Source organism: Sapajus apella, unplaced genomic scaffold (genome assembly GCF_009761245.1).
Source record: "Sapajus apella isolate SASKATOON/1434 unplaced genomic scaffold, GSC_monkey_1.0 scaffold115, whole genome shotgun sequence".
In the NCBI taxonomy this organism is placed as follows: domain Eukaryota; kingdom Metazoa; phylum Chordata; class Mammalia; order Primates; family Cebidae; genus Sapajus; species Sapajus apella.
Window position 1 is genome coordinate 957,623 of NW_022437055.1, and position 23,764 is coordinate 981,386.

General features: G+C 41.6%; 1 protein-coding gene across 5 annotated transcripts in view; it reads right to left on the reverse strand.

Annotated features, from left to right (window-relative positions):
• ZNF280C (zinc finger protein 280C) overlaps positions 1-21,057 on the reverse strand; it is a 64,470-nt gene extending 43,413 nt beyond the window's left edge. The window contains exons 1-3 of one of the 5 annotated variants that reach the window (XM_032260188.1): positions 20,935-21,057; positions 11,739-11,785; positions 594-740 (exon numbers count right to left, since the gene is read on the reverse strand). In XM_032260188.1, the coding sequence (XP_032116079.1) occupies positions 594-740; positions 11,739-11,769 (178 nt within the window). In that variant the 5' untranslated portion in view covers positions 11,770-11,785; positions 20,935-21,057. Of the gene's footprint in view, positions 1-593; positions 741-11,481; positions 11,529-11,738; positions 12,581-20,826; positions 20,893-20,934 lie in introns of those variants that run through there. The other 4 variants (XM_032260190.1, XM_032260191.1, XM_032260189.1 and 1 more) reach the window with 4 other exon arrangements.
• Positions 21,058-23,764: the final 2,707 nt, after the last annotated feature.

The following is a 23,764-nucleotide window of genomic DNA, read 5'->3' on the forward strand; positions in this document are numbered from 1 at the left end:
TGATGTAAACAGTTGCTGGAAGATGGGTATAGCCAGAGGCTACAGCACATGCTGGTAGACAGACCAGAGACTCTATAATCATGCAGCACCTATTCATTTTATAGTCATATATCAAGATGATAGTTTGATGAGGCAGTTGCTTAGACATTAGAACTCCCATCAGACACTAACACAAATGTATTAAGCATATTATGATATTTTAAGAAAAGTACTCCAAACACTTCCTCTTCTGTACATCTGAGTTTAAGGGAGAAAAAAAAATTAATAAACAGTCTACTTGGCTCCATTAAAAATTATGATTTTAAATCTCAGAAAGCTCACATTGCTGGCTGTTCAGGTCATCTTAACCCTCAATTAACTTAGCTATTTCCTTTTGATCACACCTGTTATTTTATCCTCTCACCTACTTACTCCAGTCTTCAACTACATTCCTGCCTTGATTCTCACAAGTTCCTACTGACCTTTACTCTCCCTCTTACCTCTAACTCCTTACAAAACAACAACAACATCAAGGACAGTTAAGATATCCCATATATCTTCCATTAGAAACAACCATCTTAAGAAACATTACTTCACTGAAAGTAAATGCTTACTTGAAATGGCTGGTTTTGAACTTAATATCTCTCCAACAAAGATCAGTTCATCATCATCCTCATCCTGAGTTTTTTCTACTTTCTTCTGCCATGGCTCCAGCTCTTCTTCTTCACATTCCATAAAGAGTTCTGTCATTTTTGGAATGTCTACTTTTCAAATGGAGAGAAGCAAGCTTTATTTTCAAAGGAAAAAATACTTTTTGTGCAATACACAGTATAAGATGCACTTTAATAATCCTAATAGCAATTGCTGACATGATATTTGGTTGTTTTTTTTCTTTTTTGAAATGGAGTTTTGCTCTTGTTGCCCAGGCTGGAGTGAGTGGTGTGATCTTGGCTCACTGTAACCTCCATCTCCTGGGTTCAAATGATTCGCCTGCCTCAGCCTCCCGAGTAGCCGGGATTACAGGAGCCCACCACCTCGCCTGGTTAATTTTTATATTTTTAGTAGAGATGGGGTTTCACCATGTTGACCAGGCTAGTCTCAAACTCCTAACCTCAAGTCATCCACCTGCCTTGGCCTCCCAAAGTGCTGGGATTACAGACATGAGCCACCAGGACCAGCCTACTGACTTGTTATTTGTAATCAGTACATGGTAGCAAAAGAAACTCAGAACTAAATCTCTAAGATCTAAACTCGTCAAACTTGGCTAGACAGATAGGTAATGAAGGACAGTAGTCATTTACAGTGGCCAACACATTTTAGGATCAAATCCAAACAAAGTGAGTTTTAGTTATATGACCACAACGATTATACGTACAAAAAAGATTGTACCTATTATCTTGGAAAAAAAAAAAAAAAAAAAAAAAAAAAAAAACAACTCCACTTGTATTAACAAAAGAGAGATAAACCAAGAATAAGAGACAATAGGTAGGATATATACTAGGAAAGCAGAACTAGACTCAGGTATATCAGACACAGAGCAAAGCAGGGATGAGGTACTAGATTGAAAATGGGGAAATTAGGTGAAACTTAATTTCGTTTCAGGACAGAGTAGACATTTCTCATTTGAAGAAACTAAGTAAAAAACAAAACTGTGACTATCACCAGCCTACAAATTCTGACCAAACCTCAGATCTCCTGGGAAGCATTTTAGTGCCTCACTCTTTTTTTTTTTGAGACGGAGTTTCGCTCTTGTTGCCCAGGCTGGAGTGCAACGGCGAGATCTCGGCTCAACGCAACCTCCGCCTCCTGGGTTCAGGCAATTCTCCTGCCTCAGCCTCCTGAGTAGCTGGGATTACAGGCATGCGCCACATGCCCAGCTGATTTTTTGTATTTTTAGTAGAGACGGGGTTTCACCATGTTGACCAGGATGGTCTCGATCTCTTGACCTCGTGATCCACCTGCCTCGGCCTCCCAAAGTGCTGGGATTACTGGCGTGAGCCACCGTGCCCGGCCGTGCCTCACTCTTAAATATGGTTTAATATTTAAACATGGATGGACAACCAATGAGTACCAGAAAATTAAGGAAAACCTTCAATGTGAAAGACCAAAGCAATAAAAGGATTTTAAAGAAAACCAAGAGTTAGGCAGGATTGTGGACTAGATGCAGCCAGAACAGCTGCCACCCAGGGACTGGGATGACTGGCGCAATCCTAACAGATCTTCAAAGGGAAGGCACTGAGTGGGCTGAGAAGACACAGAAGCTGGACTGAAGCAGGAGGAAACTGAGAAGCCGGCGTGGGGCTACTGTGAACTGGGACTGGTTCCTGGCCCCCAGTGACTCTGGGGGAATGAGTGAGTTAAACTGGCAAGGAGCAACTCGCTCTTGCCAAGAACCTCTGGGAATCCTGGCAAGAGGGGATCCCTCGATTACCACGGACACTTTAGTTGGCAGGGAGAGTTGATTAGAGAAGTGGTAGAGGCAGTACGCTAGCCAGTATGGAGCCCAGAGGATTTGTTGCTGTAGCATCTGTACTGGAACACAGCCTGGGATGCCCATCCCCCTTGGCTCTGCTTGCTCCCATAGGAGACTCTAGCACTAGGGGAACTGTCAGACCTGAACTCTGTAGGGTGGTCTTGCCCATCAGACAGGGCTGGTCTGACCTGAGCACTCTTTGGTCTGCTGTCCTTCTCTGGGGCCCCAGACTGGCCATTCCTGCTTGCAGTACAGCCTAGGGTGCCCTGATGGCCCGCATCACAGCTCTTGAGTGGGCCAACCGGGCTTGACCAGTGGAGAGCTCCAGCAGAGTTGCCCCTGTGGCCATGCACTGGACCACCTGCTCATTCTCCCCACTCTAGCTTACCCTGGGCCCACGGCCACCCTCCACATCACTTTGCTAGTGTGTATATGCACAGGTGGATCTTGCCTTCCCTGCCTCGAAAGCACACATGTGTATGTGCACCTTGCCCTGCCTGCTGCCAGTGGGAGTGCACTCCGCCCACTCTCCTCTGCCATACTGCCATTGTAGTCGAAGCCCTGTGCCTACCAGCACCCTGACCCTGAGCCAGCACTGCCACTAGAATGCAACCAGGCACAGAAGACAGTGGACCCTCCCTCACCCTGAGCAGCCATCTCTGCTTGTATCAACATGTACAAAGAGTGCATACGGATCTGCATGGGCCAGTGCCGATCCCCATGCTAACGCCACCACCAGAATGACCATATGCAGAGTTGCCAGCTGGGGCCCCTGCACACCTGAGCCAAGCTGCCTCTGCTGTTTCTGCAAAAGCCCACGTGGAAGCCACTAGCACCCTGCAGTAGCTGATGAGCATGCACCCCGCTGTGCTGCCACTGGCATGTGTGAACAAGGACGGACCCTGCTGTCACTGCCCTACGAAACAGTTTGGCTGGCACCACCAATTGGCACATTGGGACAAGAGGTCCAGAAACACCTCAGTCCCCACAGCATAGTGGGTTCCTAACCTTGAGAAGCCAGAGAAAAAAGTAGAGGACCGGTATCAATCCTGCAAAATTAAAGCATGCACTCCAGGAGTCGTAAGCTGAAACTTGGCCCCCTAAAATCTTCTAGAAATGAAGCCAGTTGACTGAATCTACCACCTTATACCACAATCAAACCCTTAAGGTCATCAAATAGGACAAAAGAAAAAAAAATCCAAAAGTCAGCGACTTCAAAGACTGAAGGAACATCAGCCCACAAAGATGAGACAGAACCAATAAAAGAACTCTGACAACTCAAAAAGCTAGAATGCCCTCTTTCCTCCAAACAACTGTACTGGCTCTCCAGCAAGGGTTCTGAAGGGGCTGAGATAGCTGAAAGGACAGAAAAAGAATTCAGAATATGAATAGGAATAAAGGTCATCAAGATGCAGGAGTACACTGAAACCCAATCTAAGGAAGCTAAGAATCATAATAAAACAATACAGGAGCTGACAGACAAAATAGCCAGTATAGAAAAGAATATAACTGACCTGATAGAGCTGAAAAACATACAAGAATTTCATAATGCAATCACAAATATTAATAGCATAACAGAAAAAGTGGAGGAAAGAATCTCAGAGCTTGAAGACTGGCATTCTGAAATAAGACAGCCAGAAAAATATAGAGAAAAAAGAATGAAAAGTAACAAACAAGACTTCTGAAAAATACGGGATTATGTAAAGAGACCACTAAACACCCATATCAAAAAGACAGGAAGATCTCAAATTAACAACCTAACATAACAAAAAGAATTAGAATTAGAGAACCAAGAGCAAATCAATCCCAAAGCTAAGAGAGAAGAAAAGAAATAATCAAAATCAGAGCTGAACTGAAGGAGACTGAGACATCAAAAGATAAATGAATCCAGGAATTTTTTTTTTTTTTAAATTAATAAAATAGGCCACTAGCTAAACTAATACAGAAGAGAGAAGATCCAAATAAACACGAATAACAACCAACAAAGGGGATATTACAACGAAACCCAGAAAAATACAAATAAATATCAGACAATATTATGAACACCTCTATGAACACCAACTAGAAAATCCAGAAAAAAAAAAAAAACGAATAAATTTCTGGACACATTCACTCTCCCCAGACTGAACCAGAATTAAACTGAAACCTTGAACAGAAAAATTATGAGCTCTGAAATTCAATCAGTAATAAAAAGCCTACCAACCAAAAAAAGGTGAGGACCAGATGGATTCACACTTGAATTCTATAAGATATACAAAGAAGAGCTGGTACTATTCCTACTGAAAGTCGTTTCTAATTCATTCTATGATAAGGCCAGCATCGTCCTGATAACAAAACCTGGAACAGAAACAACAACAACAACAAATTTGGCTGGATGAGGTGGCTCACACCTGTAATCCCAAAACTTTGGAAGGCTGAGGCAGGTGGTTAACTTGAGGCAAGGAGACGGAGACAAGCCTGGATTAACATGATGAAACCCCGTCTCTACTAAAATACAAAATTAGCCAGGGTGATGAATGCCTATAATCCCAGCTACCTGTGAGACAGAGTAAGACTGTGACTGTGGCAAAAATAAATAAATAAAGAACAGCTTAGCCAGGTATGATGGCATGTACTTCTGTCCCAGCTACTCAGAACACTGAGGTGGGAGAATCACCTGAGCCCCGGGAGGTCAGGGATGCAGTGAGCCATGATGGCATCACTGTACTCTAGTCTAGGTAACAGAGTAAGGGCCTGTCACAAAAAAAAAAAAAAAAAAAAGAGGAGGAGGAAGATAAAGACCAGCAATATTATACAACATTTCTCTCTCATTCACCCTTTCTTTCTCAGGAAGAATCTACCAAAATGAGACTTATGAAGAACACAAGATGAAGAAAATCTGACATTTGGCACAAATCAAAAACAAATGAAAGTCCCAGGACAATAGCTGTGCAGTAGGCCTACAGAGCAAACAGCCAGAGTAGTGCAGGAGAATACCACTCCCAGGAGACCTGGCAATCCTCCAAAATATTAAACATCAAATTGTGAGATAACCTGACAAGTTTCACAGTGTAGGAAAAGTGAATTAAGAGGCCATGGGGTCAGGCGCAGCAGTGGCGCATGCCTGTAGTTCCAGCTACTCGGGAGGCTGAGGAGCGAGAACCTGTGGAACCTAGGGAGGGGGAGGTGCAATGAGATTGAAACACTGCACTCCAGCCAGGGGCACAGAGTTAGAGTGCAGTGTTTTTTTTTTTTTTTTTTTTTTTGGTCTCATAAAAAAGGTGACAGGAGGAGCCAGGCACAGGGGCTCATGACCTTAATCCCAGCACTTTGGGAGGCCAGGGTGGGTGGATCACTTGACATCACGAGTTCGAGACCAGCTTGGCCAACATGGCAAAACCTCATCTCTTCTAAAAATACAAAAATTGGCTGGGTGTGATGGCGCACGCCCAGCTACTTGGGAGGCTGAGGCAGGGGAATGGCTTGAACCCAGGAGGAGGTTACAGTGAGCTGTGATCACGCTCCTGCATTCCAGCATGAGACGCTGCCTCAGAAAAAAACAAAAAATGAAAAACGAAAAACGAAAAAGCCAATAACCAAAAAACCAAAAAGCTTTCAAGCCAACATCTTTGATGATCATGGATGAAAAAACCCTCAACAAAATATTGGCAAACCAAATACAGCAGCACATCAAAATGCTTATCTACCACTATCCTGTGGGCTTTATCCTGGGATGCAGGATAAAGTTGCATTCAGGCCGGGCGCAGTGGCTCAAGCCTGTAATCCCAGCACTTTGGGAGGCCGAGGCAGGTGGATCACGAGGTCAAGAGATCGAGACCATCCTGGTCAACATGGTGAAACCCCATCTCTACTAAAAATACAAACCATTAGCTGGGCATGGTGGTGCGTGCCTGTAATCCCAGCTACTCAGGATGCTGAGGCAGGAGAACTGCCTGAACCCAGGAGGCAGAAGTTGCGGTGAGCCGAGATCGGGCCATTGCACTGCAGCCTGGGTAACAAGAGCGAAACTCCGTCTCAAAAAAAACAAAACAAAACAAAACAAAAAAAAGTTGCATTCAATACATGCAAATCAATAAATGCAATTTATCATGTAAACAGAACTAAGGACAAAAACTACCTGATTATCTCAATAGACGCAGTAAAGGCTATCGATAAAATTCAACGCCCCTTTGTGTTAAAAATTCTCAATAAATGGCTGGGAACGGTGGCTCATGCCTGTAATCCCAGCACTTTGGGAGGCCGAGGTGGGTGGATCACAAGGTCAAGACATTGAGACCTCAGTGATGGGCAGCTATCCCAAATCCTAAAAAAACAAAACGAAACAAACAAAACAAAGAGACCATCCTGGTCAGCATGGTGAAACCCCATCTCTACTAAAAATACAAATATTAGCTGGGTGTGGTGGCGGCCGCCTGTAGTCCCAGCTACTTAGGAGGCTGAGGTAGGAAAATCACTTGAACATGGGAGGCAGAGAGGTTGCAGTGAGCCGAGACTGCACCATTGCACTCAAACCTGGCAACAGAGCAAGACTTTGTCTTTTAAAAAAAAAAAAAAACCTCAATCAACTAGGTATTGAAGGAACATACCTCAAAATGGTAAGAGCCATCTATGACAAGCCCACAGGTAACATCACATGGAATGGGCACAAGCTGGAAGCACTCTGCTGGAAAACCGGCACAAGGCAAGGATGTCCTCTTACCATTCCTATTCAACACAGTATTGGAAGTCCTGGCCAGAGTGATTAGGCAAGAAAAAGAAATAGAAGGCATACAAATAGGAAGAGCGGAAGTCAAACTATCCCTGTTTGCAGACAGCATGAGCCAATATTTAGAAAACCCCATAGTCTCAGCACAAAGTTCCTTAAGCTGATAAACAACTTCAGCAAAGTCTCAGGATACAAAACTGACATACAAAAATCACCGACATTCCTGTACACCAACAACAGTCAAGCTAAGAGCCAAATCAGGAACACAATCCCATTCATGATAGCCACAAAAAGAGTAAAATATCTAGGAATAGAGCTAACCAGGGAAGTTAAAGATCTCTTCAATGAGAATTACAAAACACTGCTGAAAGAAATCAGAGATGGCACAAATACATGGAAAAACATTCTATGATCATGAGTAGAAAGAATCAATATCGTTAAAATGGCATACTGCTCAAAGCAATTTATAGATTGAATGATATGCTTATCAAATTACTAATGACATTCTTCATAGAACTAGAAAAAGCTATTTTAAAATTCATATGGAACCCAAAAAGGCCTGGATAGCCAAGGCAAACCTAAGCCCAAAGAACAAAGATGAAGGCATCAATGCTACCTGCCTCTAAACTGTACAGGCCTACAATAACCAAAACAGCATGGTTCTAGCACAAAAACACACATATAAACCAATGGAACAGAATAGAGAGCCCAGAAATAAGGCCACACACCTACAACCTCTGATGTTCGACAAAGATGACAAAACATGCAATGGGGAGAAGACTCCCTATTCGATAAATGGTGCTGGGTAACTGACTAGCCACATGCAGGAGACTGAAACTGGACCCCTTCCTTATATCATACACAAAAATCATCTCAAGATGTATCAAAGACTTCAGTGTAAAACTAAAAACTATAAAAACCCTGGAAGGCAGCCTAGGTAATACCATTGTGGACATAGGAATGGGCAAAGACTTCATGGCAAAGACGTGAAAGGCAATTGCAACAAAAGCAAAAATTGACAAATGGGCTCTAATTATGTGAAAGCGCTTCTGTACAGCAAAAGAAACTATAGACAGAGTAAACAGACAACCTACAGATGGGAGAATAATTTTGCAAACTGGGCAGCTGAAAAAGGGCTAATATCCAGCAACTATAAGGAACTTAAACAAATTTACAAGAAAAAAACAAACAATCCCATTAAAAAGTGGGCAGTGGATATGAACAGCTGCTTATCAGAAGATGACTACATGCAGCCAACAGGCACATGAAAAAAAGCACATCACTGATGATTAGAGAAATGCAAATCAAAACCACACTGAGATATAATTTCTTACCTGTTGGAATGGCTATTATTTAAAAGCAAAAAAAAAAAAAAAAAGATGTCGGGGAGGTTTCAGAGAAAAAGGAACACTTATACATTGTTGGTGGGAGTGTAAACTAAACTACCATGGAAGACAGTGTGGCAATTCCTCAAAGTGCTAAAAACAAAACTACCATTAGACTCAGTGATCCTATTACTGGGTATATACCCAAAGGAATGTAAACTGTTCTATCAAAAAGACACATCTATACATATGTTCACTGTAGCACTATTCACAGGAGCAAAGACATGGAATCAAACCAAATGCCCATCAGTGGTAGACTGGATGAAGCAAATGTGGTACATATACACCATGGAGTACTATGCAGTCATAAAAAAGAGCAACGTCATGTCCTTTGCAGGAACATGGATGGCACTGGAGGCCATTATCCTTAGGAAACTAACACAGGAACAGAAAACCTAATACCATGTGTTCTTACTTGTAAGCAGGAGCTAAATGATGAGAACACAACAGATACTAAGAGGGGAACAACAGATGCTGGTGTACTTGAGGGTAGAGGGTGGGAGGAGGGAGAGAATCAGGAAAAATAACTCATGCATACTAGGCTTAACACCTGAGTGACGAAATAATCTGTACAACAAACCCCCAATTCATGAGTTTACCCATAACAAACCTGCACACGTATCCCTGAACTTAAAAGTTAAAAAAAAAGAAGACAGAGATAATACAGAGAGCAAGAGACAATGATAGGATACGATTAGCATCTTTAGAGAGAGAAGAATATTATATAAATACAGCCAAAATTCAGTTAAAAAAAAAAAAAAAACCCACGTCAAATGCCAAAGTTGAGTAAATGTGGAACCAAAAGACAAAAATATATAAACACAGAAAACAAGATTGGTAGAAAAATCAATTTTAAAGGTACAAAATGCACCTAACAAAAGCTCCAGGAAAAAATAAGAGAAAAAGGAGAGAAGTAATCAAAGGAAAATACAAGAAAAATTCCTAGTTCTTATGGATATAAATCTCCAGAATGAAAGGGCCCACTAGCAGCCGGCACAATGATCAAGAGTAAAAACTACACTACAGGGACATAGTATGGAATTTCAGAATACTGGAAATAAAGAAAATACTTTAAAATTGTATTGGAGGAGAAAGTGAAAATAATGCTTTAGAAAGTCTTAATAAAAACAATTTTCCGTTTAGAGTTCTATATTCAGCCAATCTTTTCTTCAAGCATAAGGTACATATTCTTTCATCAAGAATAAGGGCCAGGTGGTTGGGGTGCAGTGGCCCAGGCCTGTAATGCCGGCACTTTGGGAGGCCGAGGCGGGTGGATCACTTGAGGCCAGTAGTTCAAGACCAGCCTGGACAAGATGATGAGACACTGTCCCTACCAAAAATACAAAAATTAGCTGAGTATGGCGGCACGCAACCAGTAATTTCAGCTGCTTAGGAGGCAGAGGCATGAAAATCGCCTCAACCTGGGAGGTGGTGGTTGCAGTGAGCCAAGATAGGGCCCTGCCACTGCACTCCAGCCTAGGTGACAGAGTGAGACTGTCTCATAACAAACAAACAAACAAGAATAAAGAACAGCTTAGGCAGGCATGGTGGCGTGCACCTCTAGTCCCAGCTACTAGGAAGGCTGAGGTGGGAGAATCACCGGAGCCATGAAGGTGCCACTGCACACCAGTCTAGGCAACAGGATAAGGCCTTATCTCTAATAAATAAATAAATAAATAAATAAGAATAAAGACCAGCAATATTATACAACATTTCCCTCTCATTCACCCTTTCTCAGAAAGAATCCACCAAAACCAGATTTAAGAAGGAAAACATCTAAGGATGCAGAAAATATGACATTCAGCACAATATAAAAACAAAGTCCCAGGGCAATAGCTGTGCAGCAGGCCTAGAGCAACAAGCCAGAACAGTGCAGGAGAATACCACTCCCAAGAGACCTGCCAATCCTCCAAAATATTAAACTTTAAATTGTTAGATAACCTGACAAGTTTCACAATATAGGAAAAGTGAATTAAGAGGCCATGGGGCTGGGCATGGTGGTGGGATACCCCTGCATTCCCAGCTACACAGGAGGTGGAGGCACAAAAATTGCTGAAACCCAGGAGGAGGAGGTGCAGTGAGCCAAGATCGTGCAACTGCACTCTAGCCTGGGTGATAGTCGGAGACATCGTCTCAAGAAAAAAAGGGGATGATGGATATGGCTGGGCACAGTAGCTCACAATCTTAATCCCAGCACTTTGGGAGGCTGAGGCAGGCTTGAGGTCAGGAGTGTGAGACCAGCGTCGCCCACATGGCAAAATCCCGTATCTACTGAAAACAAAAATACAAAAATTTGTGGTGCATGGTGGCTCAGGTCTTTAATCCTAACTAGGTGGGAGACTGAAGCATGAGAATCGCTAGAACCCGGGAGGTGGAGGTGCACTGAGCTGAGATCACACCACTGCACTCCAGCCTGGGTGACAGCGTGAGGCTCTGTCTCAGAAAATAAAGAAAAAGAAAGATGCTCTGGAAGGGTGTGAGTGGCTATAGGTTTTAATAAACTTTGCTAATTTATAAAATGAAAAATTTTAATTGAGCAATATATAAAAAAAGGAAGAGAAAAAAGAAAACTTATCCATCATAATATATTAACAAGTACCATGCTCACCTGTGAACACTATTTATTATAGTTATCATAAAATCATCGAATATGGTTCACTTAAAAATTGAGCTATAACTACATTGAGAGATGCTTAAAAAGAGGGAAAATTTTAAGAAAACTAAAATCCTCATCTTCCTTGATAGAAAATCACTAGGTAATGGCAAAACTTGATGATTCAAGAGACAACTGTATGTATATATGAGTTTTAAAAATGAAGAAATGTGGAAGGAATTATTAGAAAAACAGCTAAACAACTGTAAGTACATGCTTTCAATTTTTTAGCTTGAAAAAACAGGGAGTATATTATAGGAACGTGCACGTGCCCACACATACACACCTATCTCTACCTCTTTCTCTCCTTTACTCCCTCCCTTCAAGAGACTTGAACCCAGGAGGCAGAGGTTGCTGTGAGCTGAGATCATGCCACTTCATTCCAGTCTGGCTGACAGAGTGAGAATCTGTCTTAAAAATAAATAACTAAATATTTGCTTTTAAGAAAATGTGCCCACTTCTGTCTCCAATCTTTTCTTTTGAAGAAAGGTTTACAGTATAAAAAACATGTCTATTGGTATCCACGACAGCAGAAATACTTACTTTTTGGTTGAAAAGTTTTGTCGTCATCCATCAAGTTGCAAGGTCACCTAAGTACCAACACATGACATCAATCACTGTTATGAGTCACTTTAACACCAAGTTTTGAAACATGAAACCTGAGATCCAAAATCTTTGAGTTTCATTTTGATCTCCAGCACACTCACCATATGACTCCAGACAAGACAGTAAGCTAGGTCTGTTTTCCACCCTCTAAAATAAAGATGTCTACTAGTGTGAATTTTGTTAAATTAAATGCATACAAATTTAGTCTTTTTCTCCTACAAAAAACCTACCTTTTGAGTTTGATATGTTTAATACATACACTAGTTTTTTTTTAATTTTTATTTTTTAGAGACAAGGTCTCTCGCTATGTTGCCCAGGCTATGTTGCCAGTGGCTATTCACAGGCACCACTGATCATCACATACCATACGGCCTTGAACTCTTGGGGCCAAGTGATCCTCCTACTTCAGCCTTCTAAGTAACTAGGACTACAGGTGCACATCACTGTGCCTGGCTTAACACTTCAATTAAATGATCATATAAAATATTTATTGGCATAACCATCCTAAAATGATCACTAAATGTACAAGTAGTCTATATAAACAAGTCATATCTACTGCCTATGGTTATAGAGATAGCTTGTGAGGCCCAATGCAGCCCCTAAGGAGTCTCAATTGGTATGTTCATAAACACTCTAAAAAGCTGGCTATCTTTGGATGCCGAGTGGTAACTTCAGTCCAAAGCTGTGCTGTCCAATGAGGTAATCACTAGCCACATGTGGCTACTTCAGCTTTATTAAAAAATAAAAATCCAGGCCAGGCACAGTGGCTCACATCTGTAATCCCAGCACTTTGGGAGGTGGAGGTGGGTGGATCACGGGGTCAAGAGTTCAAGACCAGCCTGGCCAATATGGTGAAACCCCATCTCTACTGAATATAAAAGAAAACTAGCCAGGTGTGGTGGCGCGTGCCTGTAGTTCCACCTACTCGGGAGGCTGAGGCAGGAGAATCGCTTGAACCCAGGAAGCAGAGGTTGCAGTGAGCCCGGATTGCACCACTGCATTCCAGCCTGGGCAATAGAGGGAGACTATGTCTCAAAAAAAAAAAAAAAAAAATCCAGCTCCTCAGTCACTCTAGCCACATTTCAAGTGCTCAAAAACCACAAGTGGTTAGTGGCTACTGTAGTGGATTGTGCAGCCATGGAATTGCTACGGGACAACACATCAAAAGAATACTACCATACTTAGTTCCAGTTTTAAAAATAAACAAATACATAAAATTTCACGGATTCCTTTGGGGAAGTATTGAAGCCTTCTAAAATTATCATCACAAAAACCCTAAAGTCACCACATCAGAATTTTGGTGGTAGGGAAGGAATTGTATGGGGGATTCAGTCGGCTGCCAGAGAAATGGAATATCCAGCAAAGATATGCAGTGGGAATCTTAGAACTCCTTTAATAGCAACTCCAGAGGGTCTCTAGGTTCTGCAACTCAGAGTTGGCATCAAAACAGACAAAAGAGGAAAGAACATTCTATATTTCAGCTACTGATTCGGGTGGGGATACTATGTCCATGTTAACACTGTTCTTCTGCGGGAAAAAATGAATTCTGAAAACTGACTTATGAAACACCTATTGAACACCAACCATTCATTTTTTTGAAGACTGCCTGTATGAATAATTCCTACTTATTTTTTCTTTCAGCTTTTATATACCCAAAATTCAACTATGTTTTAAAAGACTTTGCTCTACAAAAAGTTAAAAATAATAGATTAACATAGTTAAAATGGTAAATAGGGCCGGGCGCAGTGGCTCATGCCTGTAATCCCAGCACTTTGGGAGGCCAAAGTGGGCAGATCACGAGGTCAGGAGTTTGAGACCAGCCTGACCAACATGGTGAAACCCCGTCTGTACTAAAAATACAAAAATTAGCCAGACGTAGTGGTGTGTGCCTGTAATCCCAGCTACTCAGGAGGCTAAGGCAAGAGATTGCTTGAACCTGGGAGGCGAAGGTTTCAGTGAGCTGAGATCACACGACTGCACTACAGCCTGGGTGACAGAGCGAGACATCTCAAAAAAAAAAAAAAAAAAAAAAAAAAAGGTAAATAGTATATGTATTTTGCCGCAATAAAAAACATTTAAATAGTTAATGGATGTCACTTTATAACCACTAGGATGGCTAGAATCAAGATAAATAATCACAAGTGTTGGCACGAATGTAGAGAAACTGGAACTTTTTTTTTTTTTTTTTAGACAGTCTTGCTCTGTCGCCAGGCTGGGGTGCAGTGGCGCAATTTCGGCTCACTGCAACCTCCACCTCCCGGGTTCAAGTATTTCTCCTGCCTCAGCCTCCCGAGTAGCTGGGACTACAGGCGTGCACCACCATGCCCAGCTAATGTTTGTATTTTTTAGTACAGACGGGGTTTCACCATGTTGGCCAGGATGGTCTCCATCTCTTGACCTTGTGATCCGCCCACCTTGGCCTCCCAAAGTGCTGGGTTACAGGCGTGAGCCACTGCGCCCGGCCGAGAAATTGGAACTCTTATACACTGCTGGTGGGAATATGAAATGGTGCAGCCACTGCGGAAAACACTTTGACAGTTCCTCACAACGTTAAACAGAGTTATCACATGACCCAGCAATTATACTCCTAGAGACAGACAATTGAAAACATATGTCCACACAAAAATTTGCACATAAATGTTCATAGCAGCATTATTCACAATAGCCAAAAAGTGGAAACAACTCAAATACCCATCAGTTCAAGAATGGATAAACAAAATGTGATATATCCATACAACTGAATACTATTTGGCAATAAAAAGGAACGAAGCACTGATACATGTTATAATACGGATGAGACTTGAGAACATTATACTAAGTGAAGGAAGACGGTCAAAAGACCGCATATGATTTCATTGATATGAAATGTCCAGAAATGGCAAATCCATAGACAGAAAGTAGAGTAGTGGCTGCATATGGTTGGGAGGGTTGGTGGGAAATGGGAAGTGACTGTTAATGGGTACAAGGTTTCTTACTAGGGTGATGAAAATATTCTAAAGTTAACTGTGGTGCTACTTGCACAACTGTGAAAACACTAAAACCATTGAATTGCACACTTCAAATGAGTAAATTATATTCTATATGAATTGTATCTCAATAATGCGATCAAGAAAATAATAAGCTGGTAGGATATAAGCTTGGGAGTAATGTGGAGAAAGAGTACCAAAAAAGAATCTAACAGAGAGCAAAGCTGTAAGATTCTGGAGTAGAGAGAGAAAAGGAGTGTAGGTAAACATTCAAGTCCTGATGATACCATCTAAACACCTGAAGCTAGCCATGCCTGAAGCAAATTATCCTAAAGCTTTTCAGTTAAGAGAGAAAAAAATTACTCATTTTTGGTTTAATCTACTTTGAGCTAGGTTTCCGGCAACTGTGTTTAAGACTATTGATAAACTCATCAATGTTACCCCATTTTTCAAACCAGGGTCAACAGGCTTCTCAGGAAAATAGATAAATTACAGATTGTGCAAGAGAGCTCTATAACAATATAATTCTTTTTGTTTTGCTAATTTTTGCTATCTAAAAAAATTAACATAAGCCTACTCTGGGGATTCCCTGGGTGACCACCTTATATGCCTAAATAATGTATTTGCACTAAATGAAGAGCAATGACAATATTGTTAGCTATAGAAACGAAGGTACTGAAACGGTTCAAATAAAAAAACCTTGCTATTATATATAATAAGTATGAATTATAGGTATGGAAAACTCAATAGAAATAGGCAGTGACTCTGTTTCAGCAAAATACACATTCACTCAATATATAAAAGTTGATTCAAATGGCAATGGTTTTGTAGTTTTACTTGACGGCTTTGTTTATGGTTGTGTAAGAACTCTAAGAATATTTCAAACATTTTAAGTTCAGGGGTGTCTGTGAAATGTTTTTCTTATAACAAGAAGTAATTGGTATAGTACTTCAAAGCAAGAAACACTGGATTATACCCCGGTTCCTTAGACAATTTCACTGGCATCTAAATGATTCAAACTTCCAAAGTAGGTTTTGGGAACAAATTACATACAATTCAGAAAGAAAACAGAAGCTCTCCATTTTTTCTTTGTCCAAGTTTTTATATTGTGCAAATTATCTTTTTTTCTGAAAGCCTGAACACATGAAGTCCGGGTACATTTTAAGAAGACATTTTATAACTTTATTATTTTCATCCTAATTTATTCATTTTCAACTTTTGTCTCTGTTAATTTTCATACTTCATCTATTTGTAGAAAATAAGTTTACACTAAGATTTGAAACTCATTAGTACAATACTTTGCAAAGTTTGCCTATATTTTAAAACATTTACTTTTATGACAGTTTTTGGATAGGGCACTATAATAAAATATACTTTCTACAAATAAATTTTACTTTATATACAAGGTAAAGACTTTATAGGCATAAGTTTTTATTATCTTTCATATGTAAAAGATAGCCAAGCACAGTGGCTCACACCTGTAATCCCAGAACTTTGGGAGGTCCAGGCAAGTGGATCATGAGGTCAGGAGTTCGAGACCAGCCTGGCCAATATGGTGAAACCCCATCTCTACTAAAAATACAAAACTTAGCCGGGTGTGGTGGCGCACCTCTAGTCCCAGCTACTTGGAAGGCTGAGGCAGGAGAATCACTTGAACCCAGGAGGCAGAGATTGCTGTGAGCCGAGATTGCACCACTGCACTCCAGCCTGGGCAACACAGCGAGACTCCATCTCAAAAAAATAAAAAACAAAAAAGATATAACATGGGGAAAACACTAATGTACAATTACTGGCCTTTTGAAGCCAATCTGTATAGTAAATATTTTATGTAAGTTTCATAAGATATTCTATAATCACTAATTCCTAAAGTAATCTCAAGAAGTATGTATTATTAATTTGCTTTTTATAGGAGCAAAACTTATCCACCAGGGAAAATATCAAATAAGTGCAATGATGGGAACACTGGACATATGGACTGAAAACCTGAGTGGGAATTTCTGGTCTACCACTTCCTGGTTGCCAAATTTATAGGAAGTTTACATAACCTCTGCAAGCCTTAGTTTTTCTATCTGTAAAACGAAAACAGTAATACCTTCCTCACAGTACTACTGTGAAAATTAAATAAAGCACATGAAATATTCTTTAACAGTACTTTGCACTATTTTTCTCAACTTCTCCTTCTTTACCCGAAGTCATACCATAAGTTGATGAGTACGAGCACTTAAAAAAACAAACAAATCTAGTTCACATAAAGAGCTCAATTAGAATGGTATCATAAACTGCATCACATCAGTTCTCAAACTCTTTTGTCCCAGGATTTCTTCTCACTTAAAACTTATTGAGAACGCCAATTAGCTTTGTATTTATATGCATTGGTATTTCCCATATTAGAAATTATTTCAATGCTTTAATTTAAAATATTTACAAGCCCATTACAAGTTAATAAAAATACTTCTAATAATTAAAAAAAAATCTAATGAGAAAAGTAATATTGATTTACATTTTTGCAAATGTTTTTAATATTTATCTTAATAAAAGGCAGCTGGATTCTCTTATCAGTCTCTGGGGAAAAATACTGTATGATCTCACTTACATGTGGAATCTAAAAAACTTTATCTCATAGAAACAGAGGGTAGAAAGATAGTTACCAGAGGCTTGGGAGAGTTCCGGGGTGGAACAGATGGGGAAAAGGAAGATGTTGATCCCAGGGTACAAAGTTTAATTAGACTGGAGGAATAAGTTTTAGTTATCTATTGCACTACAATGTGACCACAGTTAATATTAATAATGTATTGTATATTTCAAAATTGCTAAAATTGAGTTTTAATATTCTCATAATAAAATGATAAATTGGTAAGGTGATGGCTATGTGAGTTAGCCTGATTCTTTCAATACTGCATACATATATCAAAACATCACACTGTACCCCATAAACATACAATTATCATTTGCCAATAAAAAAGTAAACCAAAAAAAAAGAAAAAAAAAAGAAATACTGCTAAAAAAAAAAAAAAAAAACTACTTTGCAGTGAATGAATAAAGTCTACACAAACACTATACTGTCAGGGGTAATTTCTACTGTTCATTACTAGTGATGTTTCTCTGAACATGCAGAGCACTGGGAAAAAAATTCTAGACATATATTTTTGATTGAAATTACAGAGGAAGGCGGTACGTGGTGGCTCATGCCTGTGATCCCAGTACTTTGGGAGGCCAAGGCGTGCAGATCACCTGAGGTTAGGAGTTTGAAACCAGACTGGCCAACATGGTGAAACCCCATCTACTAAAAAAAAAATTAGCTGGGTATGGTGGTGCACGCCTGTAGTCCCAGCTACTTAGGAGGCTGAGGCAGGAGAATCGCTTGAACCCAGGAGGCAGAGGCTGTAGTGAGCCGAGATAGTACCACTGCACTCCAGCCTAGGTGACAGAGCAAGACAGACATCGTCTCAAAACAAAGCAAAACCGGAGGAAATAAATTCTTTTTGAATCATTACTTAAGACAAACTGACTGAAAACTAAGTTTTTATTTATTTATTTTTGAGATGGATTCTCGCTCTGTCACCTAGGCTGGAGTGCAGTGGCACAATCTTGGCTCACTGCAGCCTCCACCTCCCAGGTTGAAGTGATTCTCCTGCCTCAGCCTCCCAAGTACCTGGTATTACAGGTGCCCACCACCATGCCCAGAAAATTTTTGTATTTTTAGTAGAGACAGAGTTTCACCATGTTGGCCAGGCTGGCCTCTAACTCCTGACCTCACGTAATCTGCCTCGGCCTCCCAAAGTACTAGGATTACAGGTATGAGCCACCGCCCCGGGCCAAAACCAAGTATTTTTAAGTTTCTCTCTGAAGCAGGAAGACACAGAAAAAATATTTAGGGTTATGTATCTAATTAGTAAACATAAGTGATAAATATTTATGATCTTGGAAAAAGTTACTTTTGGATAACAAAATGTTTTCTATATAACTTTCCAATATCCCGTCACTTAAAACTATAGTTTACTTTCTATTTTCAAAAATTGCCATTCTGTTTAGGCATTTCACCTGCCTAGTTAGGAGAACAGCAACAAAAAATTCTTGGTATGGTTCTAAACATCCTCTTGAATAAAGAAAAGAAAACAAATGGGAGAGGAGGGTACAGGATTGTATATCCCCTTCCCCTTGTTCTCCTCTCCCCTACTAAAAAAAAGACAAGGCTGAGTAGTAAAACACTGGACTGCAAAAGCCAGACTAAACTAGAAAATCTAACTAGAGAAAATAGGTCGAACAGGAAAACTGAAATTTGAAGTTATTCAACCTAAGAACTTTTCCAATAGATTATTCTTCAACTTTTCAACATGCTTGGAAATAACATTAAAGTATTAAAAAGTTGAAAAACCGCTGGGTGTAGTGGATCACGCCTGTAATCCTAGCACTTTGGGAAGCTGAAGCGGGCGGATCACTTGAGCTCAGGCGTTTGAGAACTGCCCGACCAATATGGTGAAGCCCCGTCTCTACTAAAAAATAAAAAAAAAAGAAAGAAAGAAAGAAAAAAAAATTAGCCGGGCGTGGTGGTGGGCACCTGTAATCCCAACTACGAGAGGCTGAGGTAGGTGAATCACTTGAACCTGGAAGGCGGAGGTTGCAGTGAGCCAAGATGGCGCCACTGCACTCCAGACTGAGCAACAGAGCGAGACTCCGTCTCCAAAAAAAAAAAAAAAAAAGTCTTAATAAAAATACAAAGGAAAAGGAAAAAATACAAAGGAAATGGGAATTGATTAAAACTTTTTAAAATTTTTAAGTGAGCCTCCTTGCTTATTCTCCGTGACCACCTCACTCTCATACAAAGTGAGACATAATATAACAAATTGAACACTGGATGAGGGTCAGAAAGCCTAGGTTTAAGAATTGGTTCTATCACTTCCCAGGCACGACCTCAGTTAAGTTCTGTCCTTGAGGCTGTTCCCTCATCTTCAAACAGTTCTATCAACACCCTCCAGCCCATCTCAAAAGGGGTGCTACCAATGAAATAAGCAAACGCAAAATACGATTATAATGGAATTTACAGTGCTGTAGAAACATCAAAGGTACACAGCCCTAATTTTATAAGCAAATCACTGCCTTTGTAGGCTAAGTAAAGTTTCCACTTAAAGGGACTGAGTTTACACAGTAACCCCCAAACCAGGACACCTCACAAATACTAAGAGCAGACTTTTACAGTTTAAAACTCTACTTCTAGGTTTCTATTTTATGTTCAGTGGCACTAAAAGACATTACAACTCATAGTCCAAACCTGAAAACAATAGTAAAAAAATTTAAGGTCGCAGATTTAAAAAAACTCCACCAAACAAAGAGAATCCCTTGGAAGGTCTCCCGTGCTTGCAGAAGCTGGTTCACTTTACATTTTCCTCTCGAATTTCTCCTTAAAAAGCATGAAAACCTGAGAGAAGTTGAGAGGAACTCCCTCCACCTCTAGAGCAGGATTCTACCTCAGCATAATTTGTTCCATCCCTTTAAGTAAAATCTGCAAACTTCCCTGTTAGAAAAATAGTGGATTTAACTCCACGTTTCTCCTCAGGGCTCTTATCCTCTAGACAATAACGGATTGGAGCACGATTTCTGTGACAGAGAAGGGAAGTCCCTTTGGCCAGAACAAGGTTGTGGGCATGGAACGACCGGTCCCCTGTGTGGAGGGAACCTGGGCAGAAAGAAGGGGTCGCAGGATCTCTGACGCCGGAAAGTTCGGAAGCCCCTCAAGTCTGTTTTCGTTTGACTGAAGAGACTTGAGGGTGGGCGGGTCTCCGTCAAACAGCGGTATCGACCGTACGAAAGACCAAGGGGAGTTGCCGCCAGAAAGAAAAGCCAAAACCTGATGGGAAACAGACCGGCAAGACTCCGCAGGTGAGAAGGCGGCCGCAGCCGCCGCGGCCCGCGAAGCTACAGCCCGCCGCGGCCCGCCAGGCTCTACCTCCAGAAAACCCTCCCCCTTCAGGGCCCGGCGCAAGATGGTGGCCCACCAGCTACCGCGCCGCCAAGCCTGTCCCCTCCCCCGCACCCCCGTCTACCCGCGCCGGCTTACAGACCCTCAGCCCGCCGCCCTCAGAACCGCCCTCTGGGGAACGCTGCCTCGGCCGCTCCACAGAACCACTGCCTGCTTCCGCGCGGCACAGGCGGGGGCGGGGAACGCTTACCGACAGCAGAGCAGATCGGCCTGACTGGGGTGCGGAGAAGGAGGAGGAGCGCGAAAACCCCGGGGAAACGCCTCAGCAACAGCGACTCCCGCGGAGACTTCCAGCGCAGAACTGGCACCTCAGTCCCGGGGAGGGGTATATAACTGCGCGCGCTGCCTCATGGGTAGACGCCGACTCCACCCCCTGAACGTCCGGCGCCTTTCCTAACCGACACGGACGGCGGGTACTACTTGTGCAGCTACTTTACTCACCATCGAAGGTCACGTGAGCAAGGGCAATGGACCAGCGTGCACCTCTTCTAAGCAAACCTTCCGTTTAACCTGTGGTTGTCTTCCCCTCAAATACGCTGTATCTGACCACATAGAAACATGAATTCTGGGTCTCCCTTGTGTGTGAGAGTTAAAGATACTGGAGAGAGAGATATATATATAGTTGTTTTTTTTTAAATACTATACTTTAAACACATCTCAAAATACTATTTTTTTTTTGAAACGGGGTCTTGCTCTGTCACCAGGCTGGAGTGCCGTGGCGCAATCTCGGCGCACTGCAACCTCCGCCTCCCGGGTTCAAGTATTTCTCCTGCCTCAGCCTCCTGAGTAGCTGGGACTACAGGCGTGAGCCACTACTCCCAGGCTAATTTTTTGTATTTTAGTAGAGATGGAATTTCACTATGTTGGCCAGAATGGTCTCGATTTGCTGACCTTGTGAACTGCCCGCCTAGGCCTCCCAAAGTGCTGGGATTACAGGCATGAGCCACCACACCTGGCCACCACATTTTGTTTTAAGCATATGGTTTTGCTTGTCTGTTACTTCTAATTGCTGTATGGATGCCTATAGTAGTTATGAAAGTGCTAAGAAAAAATGCATTTATGGCCAGGCATCGTAGGTCATGCCTGCAATCCCAGCATTTGGGAGGCCGAGGTGGGTGGATCACCTGAGGTCAGGAGTTCAAGACCAGTGTGACCAACATTGTGAAACCCCGTCTCTACTAAAAATAAAAAATTAGCTGGGTGTGGTGGCACATGCCTGTAATCCTAGCTACTCGGGAGGCTGAGGCAGGAGAATCACGTGAACCCAGGAGGCAGATGTTGCAGTGAGCCGAGATGGCGCCATTGCACTCCAGCCTGGGCAATAAGAGTGAAACTCCATCTAAAAAAAAAAAAAATACATTTACAGGAAAAACACTTGCCAAAATACTGCTTACAGAAACATTTTCTATATATTGTGCTTTGAACTGTAAAAGTTCCCTCTCCCAATTTTCTCTGCAAGGTTTATGGCAGTACTGGTTCATCTCTGGCTCTCGTTTTTTTTTTGAAACAGAGTTTCGCTCCTGTTGCCGAGGCTGGAGTGCACAATGGCGGGATCTCGGCTCACCGCAACCTCTGCCTCCCGGATTCAAGCAATTCTCCTGCCTCAGCCTCCCTAGTAGCTGGGATTGCAGGCATGCACCACCGCCCAGCTAATTTTGTATTTTTAGTAGACATGGGGTTTCCCCATGTTGGCCGGGCTGGTCTCGAACTCCTGACCTCAGGTGATCTGCCCACCTTGACCTCCAAAAGTGCTGGGATTATAGGCGTTAGCCACCGTGCCCGGCCGGTTCATCTCTTAAGAGTTGCCGAGACTGAAAATATCCTGTGACTCACATAACACATACATAAACGCAGTCACTGAATCCTACTAATTTTTTTTTTATTTGAGTTAGTTTCTTCTTTCTTATCTATACAGCTATTTGCCTCTGACTCTGAAAATAAGCTTTGCAGGAAAAGACAGGGAATAATCAAAATAAACAGAAAAGTGAAAAGTCCCCAAATCTTGGAGCATGTATAGTTGGTCCCTGCTTCTGGTCAGGGTGATAAAGTCCATGCACCTTCTCCTTTGGTGCCAGCAGGAAATGTAAAACTAGCAAATCTACAGCCTGCATGACTCTGCTTTTGGCACCAGTGCGAAATTTAAAACTGGTAATTCTCCAGCCTGTCTCCTTCTTTGGCATTGGTGGGAAATTTAAAACTGGCAACAAAAATTGGTGCAGTTGAGAAATTTAAAACTTGCAAATCTATAGCCTGTGCAGCATTTTCCCCAGCCCCGCTTCGTAGACTAGACACTGTAAAGGCCCATCCAACTTCCTCTGCCTCTTTCAAGCCAGCCCAGATCTGTTTGCAGCACCCATCCCCCCACTCCCCTACCCCCACTAGTTTCCTGGGTAATAAAATTTCTCTCAAATACTCTTGGCATATCTAGGGTCATGAGTGTTTACATCCAACCTAAAATTAGGAGGAGGGAGGATCAGTCTGCCTCAGTAGCATGACCAGAAAACACTCACACACCTAATTTTCAATCTAACTTATTTTTTCCTGAAAAATATCGCCAAGAAGACCAGCAAGCTCTAGTCAGTTGACTTTTTGCAGACTCTAGTCAGCAATTTTCTATCAAAATGAAAATTTGAGAAACTAAATAATAATAATTAAAAGGATGTCTGGTGAGAATGGAATTAACACATGGGAAATTGTTTGGGTGAGTTTTGTCTATTCTTAAAACTCCTCCCCAGGCTTGTAGAAAACCACTCTATATCAGTTCTCTTGACTAACTGGCTGTATGTTCTTTTTTATTTTTCAGCACTTCCAGTAAATGAGGGCTTACTCCTGTATAGCTTTTTCTGACAATTTTAAAAATTGAGACAAATTCACATGAAAAAAGGCTACCATTTTAAAGTGTACAATAGAGTGATTTCGTATATATATTTACAGTATTGTGCAACTATCACCACTAATTCCAGAACATTTTCATTACCTCCCACCAGAAAACCCACAAACCTATTAGTAGCCGCTCCTAA